General features: G+C 48.3%; 1 protein-coding gene across 1 annotated transcript; it reads right to left on the bottom strand.

The window, feature by feature from the left end:
* Nucleotides 1-3,164: 3,164 nt before the first annotated feature.
* On the bottom strand, nt 3,165-13,639 carry LOC309527526 (uncharacterized protein). Its single transcript, XM_082214352.1, has 3 exons — nt 11,339-13,639; nt 7,172-7,298; nt 3,165-5,735 (listed from the first exon to the last, which is right to left on the bottom strand). Exons 1-3 carry the CDS (start codon nt 11,963-11,965, stop codon nt 4,393-4,395), a joined length of 2,097 nt encoding a protein of 698 aa, XP_082070478.1. The 5' UTR covers nt 11,966-13,639; the 3' UTR covers nt 3,165-4,392.
* Nucleotides 13,640-14,167: the final 528 nt, after the last annotated feature.

The following is a 14,167-nucleotide window of genomic DNA, read 5'->3' as shown; positions in this document are numbered from 1 at the left end:
TTAAAAAGCTGGAACATGCGGAGGAGGGCGACCAAGATGATCAAGGGTCTAGAAACCAAATCTTATGAGAAATGGTTGATTGAGGGAGCTGGGTATGTTTAGCCTGGGAAAGAGGAAACTGAGAGGAGATAGGATATCCCTCTTCAAATATCTCAAGGGCTGCCACATGGAAGAGGGAACAAGCTTGTTCTCTCCTGCTCTGGAGGGTAGGACTTGAACCAGTGGCTTCAAGTTACAAGAGAGAAGATTCCCGCTAAACATTGGGGAGGACTTTCTAACCATGAGAACTATTTGACAGTGGAACGGTCTCCCTCCGGGGGTTATGGATTCTCCTTCCTTGGAGGCTTTTAAGCAGAGGTCAGATAAGCCACCTGTCATGGATGCATGAGCTGAGATTCCTGTATTGCGGGGGTTGGTCTAGAGCAGTGTTCCCCAACCTTGGGCCTCCAGCTGTTTTTGGACTACAACTCCCATCATCCCTCGCTAGCAAGACCAGTGGTCAGGGATGATGGGAATTGTAGTCCAAAAACAGCTGGAGGCCCAAGGTTGGGGAACACTGGTTTAGAGGACCCGTGGGGTCCCTTCCAATTCTACAATTCTATGGTGCTATTTTTTTAAACAAAAAAAACAATTGTGTGTTATATAAAATACACATATAACTTCATATTTTTAAAAATCAGTTTTTATTGGATCTTTTAACAAACAACAACAATGAGGTTAAGCCTGCCTGTAGCCCATACATCAGTTTGACACTGCAAAAAGACGACAATATCCAAGCTTACAGGTGTATTTCTCCATAAAAGGTCACAATTCTATGATTCTATAATTCTATACACTGGTGCCCCGCAAGACGAATGCCTCGCAAGACGGAAAACTCGCTAGACGAAAGAGTTTTCCGTTTTGGAGGTGCTTCGCAAAACGGATTTCCTATGGGCTTGCTTCGCAAGACGACAATGTCTTGCAAGTTCCTGCTGGTTTTTTCCTCCCCCCCCCCTTTTTCTAAGCCGCTAAGCCGCTTATTAGCTGATCCGATCAGCAGATAAGCCGCTAAAAGCCGCTGATAGCGCTAATCCGCTAATCCGTCAATGGGCTTGCTTTGCAAGACCAAAAAACCGCTAGACGAAGAGAATCACAGAACGGATTCTTTTCGCCTTGCGAGGCACCACTGTACTGGGCAGTGCAGATTTCCTGAAGTTGCAAAAGCGGGGCGGGATAAAGGAATAGGTTCGTATTTGTAAATGAAGAGGGTCTGTGTTACATTGAATCAGACCACTGATCCACCCAGCCTAGTATTTCCTACGGATGGGGGACCTTCATGAGCCCAAACCCCACAGAGTTCCTTGGGCAGAGGGGTTGGTTGCTAAATTACTCTGGAGAAAATTGTAACAGGAGACACCAGAAAACCCCTAGCACCCTTAAACAAACGATGGCTCCCAGGATGATCTGGCGGAAGCCATGGCTGTTTATTGTGACATAAGAGTGCTTTAAATGTACAGTATAGATGGGACGTTCGTTGGATATCACCTGTACTCACTTCATAGGGTGCCTTTGAATGCAACAAAGTCTACAGCCTAATAAGCAATAGCTAGGACACAGCTGAAATACAATGTTTAATCTTTTTCATTCACGGATACAGTAATATACCAGAATCAAAACTGCTTCCAAAAAATTTCCAAGCCCCTTTAGCAATTTGTATTTGCCTGATAAACACTGGCACCTGGTGATGAATGTAACTGAAGTTTAAGTTGGTCGACTTTCCAGTTCAACCCCAAAAAAGCTCGCAAACTCTTGGTAGTCTGCACAATTTATTCCGCCTCTAATAAGCTGGTGGGAGAGACAAAGAGCAAATACTAGAGGGCCCTAAAATTTCACTCAATGCAACCAACTTAGACAAATCCCAACCTCTGAAGGACTAGAAACTTGGTAAGCCTAAATTCTCTGGATGCCTACAGCCAGTGTGGCCCAGCACATAACGTTCTAATGCTCACTTGTTTTATTTTTAGAAGTGCTTCTCACTTTGTGTGTTCCTCAGCAACATTTGGTTAATGTACAGTGGTACCTCAGGTTAAGAACTTAATTCGTTCTGGAGGTCCGTTCTTAACCTGAAAACTGTTCTTAACCTGAAGCACCACTTTAGCCAATGGGGCCTCCTGCTGCTGCTGCGCGATTTCTGTTCTCATCCTGAAGCAAAGTTCTTAACCCGAGGTACTATTTCTGGGTTAGCGGAGTCTGTAACCTGAAGCGTCTATAACCTGAGGTACCACTGTATTGAGTTGGTCCACTGCTCTCTTGATCCCTTCCTTGCCAGAAGCTGGAAGCAGGCTATGAAGAAAGGAGTTTGCCCCTATTCCACTCTCGAGGAGGAAAATGAAGTTTCTGGATTGGCTACACTAAGCTAAGTAAAGGTAAAGGGACCCCTGACCATTAGGTCCAGTCGTGGCCGACTCTGGGGTTGTGGCGCTCATCTCGCTTTATTGGCCGAGGGAGCCGGCGTACAGCTTCCGGGTCATGTGGCCAGCATGAGTAAGCCACTTCTGGCAAACCAGAGCAGCGCACGGAAACGCCATTTACCTTCCCGCCGGAGTGGTTCCTATTTATCTACTTGCACTTTGACGTGCTTTCAAACTGCTAGGTTGGCAGGAGCTGGGACCGAGCAACGGGAGCTCACCCCATCGCGGGGATTCGAACCGCCAACCTTCTGATTGGCAAGTCCTAGGCACTTAAATCTGCGCTTTTAGTAGTCAAAGCACATCTCGGTCAACCTTACGACCCTGTGAGGTCGGTCGGTGTTATCACCCTCTGCACTGAATGTGGCAGCAGAGGGCAGGTCGAGGATGAAGGAATAAATGGCTTGCCTCAGGCCACTGAGTGAACCTGTGGCAGAGGCGAAGCTTGAATGGGGGAATCTGTTGCGACAGTTGCTGTTTCTCAGACCAAACTACCTCACCAGACTGTTGCAAGGCTGAAATGGGAAAGGTGCAGAAGAGAGACATGACTCACACCCAGAGCTCACCGGAAGAATGACAGGATAAGGAAAACGTCATTAAATGAAAATCCTACAGCTGCAATCCTCCGCTGCACTCAGAGGAGGGCTCGTGTGTGGTGAGACTCTGGCAAGGACACTGTACAGGCTAGTCATATCACAAATAATTCTGTAGTTTGTTAGAAGGCCCCTCACAGAGCCAGAGTTCTCAGAGTCCCGTGTGAAGAGGGATTATGAAACCGCTCTGGGAATTGTAGCTCTGTGAGGGGGGAATAGGGGTCTCCTGACAACTTTCAATACCCACAGAAAACCACAGCTCCCAGAATTCTTTGGAAGAAGCCATGACGGTTTAAAGCACTATCACAGCACCTTAAATGTGCTTTGGGAAAGAAAGAGACGCCCAAGATGCTTGTGGAGAAAAATAAGGAGAGGGCTTGTCTTGGCTGGATGTGTAAGGCCAGGCCGGTTTACTTTGCAGGGACATGAAAACCTGCCTTATACCGAGTCAGAATATTTGTCCTTCTAGCTTAGTATTATCGACACTGATGCTCTCCAGGGTTTCAGATCCAATCCCTAGACAGGCCAAGGACTGAGCCCAAGACCTTCTGTGCCCAAGGGAGATGCTCTACTACCGAGTTATGGCCCTTTCTAAAGAGCACACCTTGTTTTCCACACGAATTGGTTGTAGAATTGCGGCTGCAACCACTACACTACACCACCAACTTAACACCTTGTGTGACGACAGCAGCCACAGTTTAAGCGACAAGTCCTAGGCCAAAGATCTGCAGGAATCTGTGTGAGATGCTGATCACATGAAGGAACGATGCCAGAATATAATACAGGGGTCAGCAAGCTTTTTCAGCAGGGGGCCAGTCCACTGTCCCTCAGACCTTGTGGGGGGCCTTTTGAGGGGGGGGGATGAACAAATTCCTATGCCCCACAAATAACCCAGAGATGCATTTTAAATAAAAGCACACATTCTACTCGTGTAAAAACACCAGGCAGGCCCCCAAAATAACCCAGAGACACATTTTAAATAAAAGGACACATTCTACTCATGTAAAAGACACGCTGATTCCCGGACCATCCGTGGGCCGGTTTTAGAAGGCGATTGGGCCTGATCCGGCCCTCGGGCCTTAGATTGCCTACCCATGATATAATATGTTGAAGAGATTAGGAAGGGTAGATGTGGAACTGGGAAGGCTGGGCCTTAAGTTGTGAAGATGTGAACGGCAACAGAAAAAAGAAAGTGTGAGGGGAAGTTCTGTGGCCCATCAGTGATGCTCTCTCCTAGTCCAAATAGTTACCAAGGTTCTCTCAGGTTGGACCTGCCCTAAAAACTGTAGTAATAAGTTCTCACAATCTCTCCTGCATTAATTTCTGCCTCACCAAGTACATAATTCCATCCCTTATGTGCTTTCTGCCATGTGCAAGGTGGCTTCGACTCTGGATGAACCCCTTTCCATTGTCAGGCCATGTAGATGGTTCCTCTCGTGTTTAAGGAGGGATGCTTTATGACTAAACCTTTTCCCACAGTCTGTGCACTCAAACGGTTTCTCTCCTGTGTGACTTCTCCGATGATTAATAAGGTTCGATCTCTGGCTGAAGCTCTTCCCGCATTCCAAACACTCGTACGGCTTCTCGCCCGTGTGAGTCCTCTGGTGGCCGATGAGGAATTCTCTGCGGCTGAAGCTTTTCCCACACTCCAGGCACTCGTACGGCTTTTCGCCCGTGTGAATTCTTTCGTGGATCCTAAGAACCGAGTGGCAACTGAAGTTCTTCCCGCAGCTTGAGCACTTGTAAGGTTTATCTCCTCTGTGCGTTCTCTCGTGCGACGTCAGGCTCGAGCTGTTGCTGAACGATTTCCCGCAGTCTGTGCAGCTGTACGGCTTCTCTCCCGTGTGGATTCTCTGATGATTAAGAAGGTTCGAGCTCTGGCTGAAATTCTTCCCGCAGTCTAAACACTTATATGGTTTCTCTCCAGTGTGAAGCCTCTGGTGACGAACAAGGCTCGACCTAAAGCTGAAGTTTTTCCCACAGTCTGTACACGCATACGGCTTCTCCTCCTGTTGAGGATCGGCAGGCTGTGAGAATTCTTTTTCACTTTCTGAGAATTTAAACGGTTTCTCTCCGGTCTGAGCTCCCTCTTGTTTACTGGGGGCTGAGCTGGAAATAAAGCTTTCCCCACAACTGGAACATATATGAAGACCGTCTCCAGTAAGATCAGAGTCCTGGTTGAAGTTGTGTCCGCATTCAGAGCACTTATAGGGTTTCTCTCCTGCAGGGATTATCTGATGATCACTAAGATGTGCTTTCCCACCCAAGCTGGTTCCACAATCCATATACAACTCTTCTCCTGCTTGGACCTTCTCCTGCTGAGGGGCCGATGTCCAACTTTTTGCACCATCTGTACGCTGGCATAGCTTTTTCTCAGTTTGTGTGTTCTGGAAATCAAGGGTTTGGCTGAAGCTTTTTCCACAGCCGGGGCTCATCCTAGTATTCTTGTCCTTGTGCTCTCTCTCCTGGAAGGTGTTGTGATTTAGGAGTTTGTTACCATCTCTCTCCCAAATCTGTTTTTCTCCTCCTCCTCCTCTCCTGTCTGCCCTTTGCTGACTTTTCGGCACATTTTCCACTTGAGGAAATGGGGGGAAATCCCATTTGGCTTTGTCCAATGAGTCACCAGAAAGTTCCGCCTGCGTTGATGCTCCTGGCTCAAGAGGCTTCTCCTCATTTTTGACCACTTGCCTGTCCCCTGACAGAAAGAGAACATAATCTGACATGAGTGACACTGCTGTGGAAGCCATATTCACACCCTATCTTTAATGCATTATGATGCTAATTTAAACAGCCATGGCTTTCCCTAAAGAATTCTGGGAGTTGTAGTCCATTAAGGGTCGTTAGGAGACCATTTTCCCTCACATATTCCCCTCACAGAGCTACAATTCCCAGAGTTCCTTGCAAAGAGGGATGGTCAAGCCACTCTGTAAATAGTAGCTGTGTGAGGGGAATAGGGATCGCCTAGCAACTCTCAGCACCCTTAGCAAACCACAGCTCCCAGAATCCACTTCTGCTTCCTGCCACTGCAGATTGCCCAATCAGCAAGGGTGCCGAGAAGTACAGGGGCAGACATAGCTGTCATCCCCATTCAAGGCGTCCCCCTTCACCAGTCTCCAAAATCTCCACTGCTAATTCATTCCCTGTTTAATGATTTCTTCTGGTATCTTCTTATGCTTCCTGCTGACCTTCAGATGCATGACTAATAAATACTACTACTGGGTGGCGCTGTGGGTTAAACCACAGAGCCTCTTGGGCTTGCTGATCAGAAGGTCTGTCGTTCAAATCCCCGCGACGGGGTGAGCTCCCGTTGCTCAGTCCCTGCTCCTGCCCACCTACCAGTTTGAAAGCACGTCAAAGTGCAAGTAGATAAACAGGTACCGCTCCGGCGGGAAGGTAAACAGCGTTTCCGTGCGCTGCTCTGGTTCGCCAGAAGCGGCTAAGTCATGCTGGCCACATGACCCGGAAGCTGTACGCCAGCTCCCTTGGCCAGTAAAGTGAGATGAGCGCCGCAACCCCAGAGTCGGCCACGACTGGACCTAATGGTCAGGAGTTCCTTTACCTTTACTACTACCACTACTTTAACCAGGCATCTGAAGGTGGTTTTTGCTTTTTTCACACATTTTTATTGTTTGATCGCCCCATTTTCTGTGTATTGCTTTTTGTGCACACTGCTTAGAAATGCCAATAATTAAGCAGCCATAAATGAATGAATGAATTAATGTACTTTACTGGGTGTTCCAGTTACAAGCAAAGTTCCAGTGGTCGGGAACCTCTGCCCTGCAGGCCTGATCAGGCCCACGAAGTCTCCTCCTTTGACCCATCAGGCAGTTTGGGCCAAGCTAAACCCACCTGCCCTGCACGCATCATCATGCCTGACATCAGGTGTGGGGCGGGGAAAGACACGGCTGAGCCAATAAGGGGGGGGGGGTTGCAAACACCACCAATCAGCTGACTGGCATCGCCTGCAATTCCCCTCCCATCCACGGGCGCTGATTGTTGGCACTCGCAAAACGCTATGCCTTTTGCCAGCAGGATTCGAATTCAGACCACACAAGCAAAAATGGGTCACCGGACGTCCTTGCAATGCCAGGGGGTGGACAGGTGAGCAGCATCGGGGCTCTGAAGAATTACCTAGTGGCAGATGGGGGCCTCCATCACCCACTGGCTTCTCTTCCAGGTAGGGCCGTGCCTTCGTAACCTCCGAAGAGGCGAGTTTGGCTTTGCGGGGACCGGTTGCCTTCTTAAATGGCTCTGAAATCTGAAACACAATGTAGGGCATGGTTAGAAGATCTGGAAGATTTAAGGCTGTTTGGAAATAATAATAATAATAATAATAATAATTTATTATTTATACCCCGCCCATCTGGCTGAGTTTCCCCAGCCACTCTGGGTGGCTCCCAGTCAAGTGTTAAAAACAATACAGGGTTAAATATTAAAAACTTCCCTGAACCTTCAGATGTCTTTTAAAGATAGGATAGCTGCTTATTTCCTTCACATCTGAAGGGAGGGCGTTCCACAGGGCGGGCGCCACTACCGAGAAGGCCCTCTGTCTGGTTCCCTGTAACCTCACTTCTTGCAATGAGGGAACCGCCAGAAGGCCCTTGGCGCTGGATCTCAGTGTCTGGGCTGAACGATGGGGGTGGAGACGCTCTTTCAGGTATACAGGACCGAGGCCGTTTAGGGTCAATACCAACACTTTGAATTGTGCTCGGAAACGTACTGGGAGCCAATGCAGATCTCCCAGAACCGGTGTTATATGGTCCCGGCGGCCACTCCCAGTCACCAGTCTAGCTGCCGCATTTTGGATTAATTGCAGTTTCCGGGTCACCTTTAAAGGTAGCCCCACGTAGAGCGCATTGCAGTAGTCCAAGCGGGAGATAACTAGAGCATGCACCACTCTGGCGAGACAGTCTGTGGGCAGATAGGGTCTCAGCCTATGTACCAGATGGAGCTGGTAGACAGCTGCCCTGGACACAGAATTAACCTGCACCTCCATGGACAGCTGTGAGTCCAAAATGACTCCCAGGCTGTGCACCTTATCCTTCAGGGGCACAGTTACCCCATTCAGGACCAGGGAATCCCCCACACCCGCCCGCCCCGTCCCCCTAAAACAGTACTTCTGTCTTGTCAGGATTCAACCTCAATCTGTTAGAAAAAGGCCTTCCTGGATCAGGACCAAAATCCATCAGACCTAGTGGTATTGTGGTCTCAGCAGTAGCCAGCCAGGTGGGTTAGGATCCTCAGCAACAGCAACAGGGACAGCTAAACTAATGGGCTCTCCTTCATGGGATGTTTATCAGCAGAGGTTGGAGGGGTTCCTTAGCTGTGATTCCTGTCCTCTGTCCTGATCTGCAGCAGCCTCCTTTTGGCTGGGTGGGAAGATCAAACCAAGCAACAAAAAAATCATTGGGTTGACATGGCTGACTTCCAGGCGAGGGAGGGGAGTGTTGGTGCTTGAGTTCTGCTTCTCCCCCCTCCCACTTTTTTAAAAAAATACTTTTATTTTGCTTTAAACAAATACAGATAAATATAAACAACCAAAGTTACAAAGGAAAAATCCTTAATAATAGTAATAATTTTAGAAGACATCTGAAGGCAGCCCTGTTTATGGAAGCTTTTAATGTTTGATGCATTGCTATATTTTAATATTTGGTTGGAAGCCGCCCAGCGTGGCTGGGGAAGCCTAGCCAGATGGGCGGGGAATAAATAATAAATTATTATTATTATTGAAAAAAGCTTAAAAACTACAAAATATATCAAAGTACATGGCATAGAACATAAGCCATTATGGGAAAGAAAAAAGGAAAAGGAAAGGGGGAGGAGGAGGATGGGGGGGAAAGAAAAAGGAAAAGGGGGTGGGTAGAAGAAAAGAAGAAGATGATGAGCCAAAACACAAGGAGGATCATCTATTGTACGCTTCCATCAAGGTCACAAAAGATCATTGTTCTTAACAATTCTAAACATCTGCATTCCATAAAATCCCTCATCTTGGTATCGGGGAACATTTCCCTATGTGGTATCATTCTAAACATAACCAGGTCTTTCTTGATGAACCCTTATACCCTAGATAATTATTTAAACATTCCCATGCTTCTTTTAGCTGCTGGTTTGTGGGTGGAAGTGCAGTTTGATAATTAGTGCATCGCCAAAGTTTTCTATTGCTGTTAAGAGGGAAGGGGGCAGAGCTGTATTGTGGGTTATTACATGTTGCATGGGTTTTGCATGAATTTTCTTTTCTGTGGTATAATAAACTGATGCACATGTATCTCGAGATAAGCTACTTGGAGACTTTTAAGGTAGGTAAAGGTAAAGGGACCCCTGACCATTAGGTCCAGTCGCGGACGACTCTGGGGTTGCGGCGCTCATCTCGCTTTATTGGCCAAGGGAGCTGGTGTACAGCTTCCGGGTCATGTGGCCAGCATGACTAAGCTGCTTCTGACGAACCAGAGCAGTGCACGGAAACGTCGTTTACCATCCCACCGGAGCGGTACCTATTTATCTATTTGCACATTGATGTGCTTTCGAACTGCTAGGTTGGCAGGAGCATGGACTGAGCAACAGGAGCTCACCCTGTCATGGGGATTTGAACCTCCGACCTTCTGATCGGCAAGTCCTAGACTCTGTGGTTTAACCCACAGCGCCACCCGCGTCCCTTTTAAGGTAGCAAGCAATTACAGTGGTGCCCCGCAAGACGAATGCCTCGCAAGATGGAAAACCCGCTAGAAGACAGGGTTTTCCGTTTTTGAGCTGCTTCGCAAGACAATTTTCCCTATGGGCTTGCTTTGCAAGACCAAAACGTCTTGCAAGTGTTCCGATTTTTTTCGCTCCCCCCCCTTTTTCTAAGCCGCTAAGCCGCTAATAGCCTTTTAGCCGCTAATCCGCTAAGCCTTTAATAGCCGCTAAGCCTTTAATAGCTGCTAAACCGCTAATAGCGCTAATCCCCTAAACCGCTAATGGGCTTGCTTCGCAAGACGAAAAAAACGCTAGACGAAGAGACTGGTGGAACGGATTAATTTTGTCTTGCGAGGCACCACTGTACCGTAATTTTCACTCTATAACACGCACCCGACCATAACACGCACGTAGTTTTTAGAGGAGGAAAATCCGTAGGCATGCCACCCGTAGGCATTCCCTCCATAACACGCACAGACATTTCCCCTTACTTTTTAGGAGGAAAAAAGTGAGTGTTACAGTGCAAAAAATACGGTAATCCTTTTTAATAATAATAATAAATGAGACACAGGGAGGCCATAAGAACACAGGCCGAAGGTCCAGAATCATGTTCTCACAGTGGCCAACCAGATGCTGTCAGAAACCAGCAAGCAATAGCCGTCATGGCTAGAAGCCATCGATAGCCCTCTCCTCCCTGAAATCATGTTCTGGTTCCAAGGTTTATAGAAAACCCAACCTTCAGCAAAGCTACTCCATACCTGAAGGAGCGTCTCCACCCCCATCGTTCTGCCCGGACACTGAGGTCCAGCGCCGAGGGCCTTCTGGCGGTTCCCTCATTGCGAAAAGCAAAGCTACAGGGAACCAGGCAGAGGGCCTTTTCGGTGGTGGCGCCCGCCCTGTGGAACGCCCTCCCATTGGATGTCAAGGTGATGGACAACTACCTGACATTTAGAAGACATCTGAAGGCAGGGAAGTTTTTAATGTGTGACATTTTGATGTATTTTAAATCCTTGTTGGAAGCCGCCCAGAGTGGCTGGGGAAACCCAGCCAGATGGGCGGGGCACAAATAATAAATAATAATTATTATTATTATTATTATTATTATTATTATTATTATTATTATTATTACTATTACTATTATTATTATCATTATCATCATCATCATCATTTATTACAGTGGTGCCCCGCAAGACGAATGCCTCGCAAGACGGAAAACTCGCTAGACGAAAGAGTTTTCCGTTTTGGAGGTGCTTTGCAAAACGAATTTCCTATGGGCCTGCTTCGCAAGACGAAAATGTCTTGCGAGTTCCTGTGGGGTTTTTTTCCTCCCCCCCTTTTCCAAGCCGCTAAGCCGCTTATCAGCTGATCCGCTAAGCCGCTTAACAGCTGATCCGCTAAGCCGCTTATCAGCTGATCCGCTAAGCCGCTAATAGCACTAATCCGCTAATGGGCTTGTTTCGCAAGACGAAAAAACCGCAAGACGAAGAGACTCACTGAACGGATTCTTTTCGTCTTGCAAGGCACCACTGTATTGTCATCATCATCATCATCCCACCAAAGAAGGCAGAGCTGCCGGCGTGTCGTCAGAGTCACCTGGGACGGCCAAAGTTAACAAAATTTCCTCACCCGACGCTCCTGCATTTCGACCTCCTCCTTCCAAAGCAAGAAATCTTCTGCCAGGGCCACCGCCTTGGCGCAGGTCTCAGGCCCATCGCCCCTAACCCAGCCCTGCATCTCCAGGGGCAGGATGTCCAGGAACTGCTCCAGAATCACCAGCTCCAGGATCTGCTCCTTCGTACGAGAATCAGGCTTCAGCCACTGGCGGCACAGGCCCTGGAGCTTCCGCAAAACCTCCCGGGGCCCCTCGTCCTCCCGGTAGCAGAATTGCCTGAATCGCTGGCGTTGCCTCTCCTTTTCCAGAACCCCTCCTTCCACGCTCAGTGGAGAACTCTGACTTCTGGGGACTTTCCCAACGAGACCCAGCAAGGTCTGAGACTCCAGCTTTCCTCTCGGCCCACGGTTGCCGTCGGCGACGGCCTTCAGCGATGCTGAAGATAACGCCATGTCATCCCGGCCTACAAATCCAGGCACCTGGGATTTGCCTCTCTCTGAGCCAGTTCCCTCCTGGGATTTCTGCCACTCCCAGTGCTGGACCAAGTCTTCATCTAGCTCCCCTTTTACCAGCTGTGTGCCGACACCAGACAGAAACCTCCCAACCTGGCCGAGACGAGGGTCTCTTATTCCTTCCTCCATTTTCTCCCCTGGAACTGGCACAAGCGACGTTCTGGTCCGCCACTTTTATTCCTGTCCTGGAAGAAGTTGAAATGAGCATTGAATAAAAGCACCCACCCACAAAATGGATTGAGCCAAGAGTCCATTTGGCCCAGAGTTCTCTTCCCAGCAAAGGCCAGCTATATGACAGGACTTCACTGCTGTCGTCGTCCCTCCCTCCCACTTCCCCATGGAGGTTCCATCCAGCCATTGCTCCTTCTATTCCCAACGTTCAGAACACAAGTGTCACTCTTTATGTAGCCAGAAATATATATCGGCATGCTTGAGGAAACCCCAAGGTTTGCAAATGGTTCAAAAATATTCAGGCAGTTTAAATTTTTTTTTTCAAAGGTGAGGAAAAAAGCACACTTCCAAAATACTCCGCTGAATTCTGAACATGCTCAGAGGCCATGGAGTGCTGACTGACTGTTGGGGAAGGTGGCTATCACAGCTCATGGCCCTTTGACTGGCACCTTGATAAACAAGTCCCAGGCCATTGTGGCTGTCACTACTCAGTTCTGAATAATGCAAACATTATTTCCATTTTGGCAAGTGAAGAGTAGAGAAATAACTCTTAGGAACTGCTGTAACCTGCCACAATTTTTAATGTGCTTTCAGGAGGACCCTTTTCGGAGCTGTTTTCCGCTTCCGTAGCCACGCAGGATGGGGACCCGACCCACTCAGAGGCACACTTACTTCTCCCACAGGGGAGTAGCCAGGATTTTTGTTGGGGGCTTTTGTTAGGGGGGGGGAGAACATTAGCTAGCTATGTATTTTTATTTATTTTTGGGGTAGCCACCCCTCCCTGGCTACGCCCATGCCTGGGAGTAAGCCCCACTGAGCCCTGCAAAATATTTACTACTTGAGTAGTAAGTGCACCAAAAATGGGAGCACAAAATCTCCTTTTTACCTGGGAACGAAGTCCACCGAAATCAATCATACCTTGTAAATCGGGTTTTCCGATTCTTGAAACATATAATGTCAGTACCCGTTTGTGCATGGAGGGGAGAGACGCAGAAAACAGCTGCGTTTGGCAATACTTGGGACACAATCCGGTGCAAAATCTGCCTGCCTGCCTGATGTGTACAGGTAAAACTATGGAGTATGGGGGTGGGGTGGGGGGAGCCAGCCTTGCCCCTTTCCTTTCAAGTAGCCTGGAAGTGAAATAACCAGTCCAGCCAGTTTTGGGTTCCTCCCCCCCACTCCTGGTAGGCTGGCACCCTTACTTGCCCCTGCTTGTTCTGCAACCATGTGGGGAAAGACTTGCCTGACTGGAAATTTAGCTAGTCTGGCCTCAGGGCACTGTCAAATTGGGGGCATGGGGTGGAGATGGAAGGGGAGGGGTCTCCTTCAGAGAAGCATAAATATGCTTCTAAACATTTTTTTTTATTGTTAATAAATTACATAAGAATAAGTATACATGACCCGTATCTTAATATGTGATTTTATTTCACACTGTATATTGTTATGCGTTTGGGGCAGGGAGGAACAGTCTGGGTGATATCCCCGGGTCCCTTCCAGCCCTGTATTTGTGGGGTAGAATCTATATGGAGAAAACTTGCCTAACCAGTTCTTTTTATTGAAGTAATGGCTTTGGCTGGCTAGCTCAGTTGGTTAGAGCAATAATGTCTTTGCCTGGCGCAGAGAAGGCTTCAAAGAAGAAGCCAGCAATCATATTCCCTATTTAGTACGTTTTTATTCTGCCTTCCCTCCAAAGAGTTCAGGTCCTACAACCCTGCAAGAGTAGGTCAGGCTGAGTGACTGCAACTGGCCCCATGGGGCCCTGTGAGCTTCGTGGCTAAGAGCAGGGATTGAAAAACTGGCTGGTTCTCCCTGGCGGGTGACTGGGGAGGAAATCCACCACTCAGCACAACCACAAAACCACCATACGTCAATTCTCTCACCCCATCCATACAACACATACCCATAAGGAAATCCCACTGAGATCAATAGGTTTACTCCTAGGCAGATGAGTACTTGGCCTGCAGTCCACCAAACGCATCCTTAGTTACCTGTGTGCGTGTGTGTGAGTCTCATTGAACTCAATGGCGGGCTCCCCAGGCGCTTCTGCAATCCTATGCAGGCTGACCAAGCACCAAGCAGTGACTTGCAGCACAAGTCTACCCCTACCAAATTCAGCGGGGCTTGGTTCCATGTGCGCAGGCTCGGGCTGGCAGCCTTGCC

This window comes from Podarcis vaucheri (assembly GCF_965113315.1).
Source record: "Podarcis vaucheri genome assembly, chromosome: 2".
Classification (NCBI taxonomy): Eukaryota; Metazoa; Chordata; class Lepidosauria; order Squamata; family Lacertidae; genus Podarcis; species Podarcis vaucheri.
This window is presented reverse-complemented; position numbering and strand designations above follow the sequence as displayed.

Coding starts and splice junctions, on each gene's coding strand:
- LOC309527526 (XM_082214352.1), bottom strand. CDS start 11,965: ATGGAGGAAGGAATAAGAGACCCTCGTCTCGGCCAGGTTGGGAGGTTT. Junction 7,299..11,338: donor TCGAAATGCAGGAGCGTCGG/GTGAGGAAATTT, acceptor ATTGTGTTTCAG/ATTTCAGAGCCATTTAAGAA. Junction 5,736..7,171: donor AGGCCCCCATCTGCCACTAG/GTAATTCTTCAG, acceptor TCTTTCTGTCAG/GGGACAGGCAAGTGGTCAAA.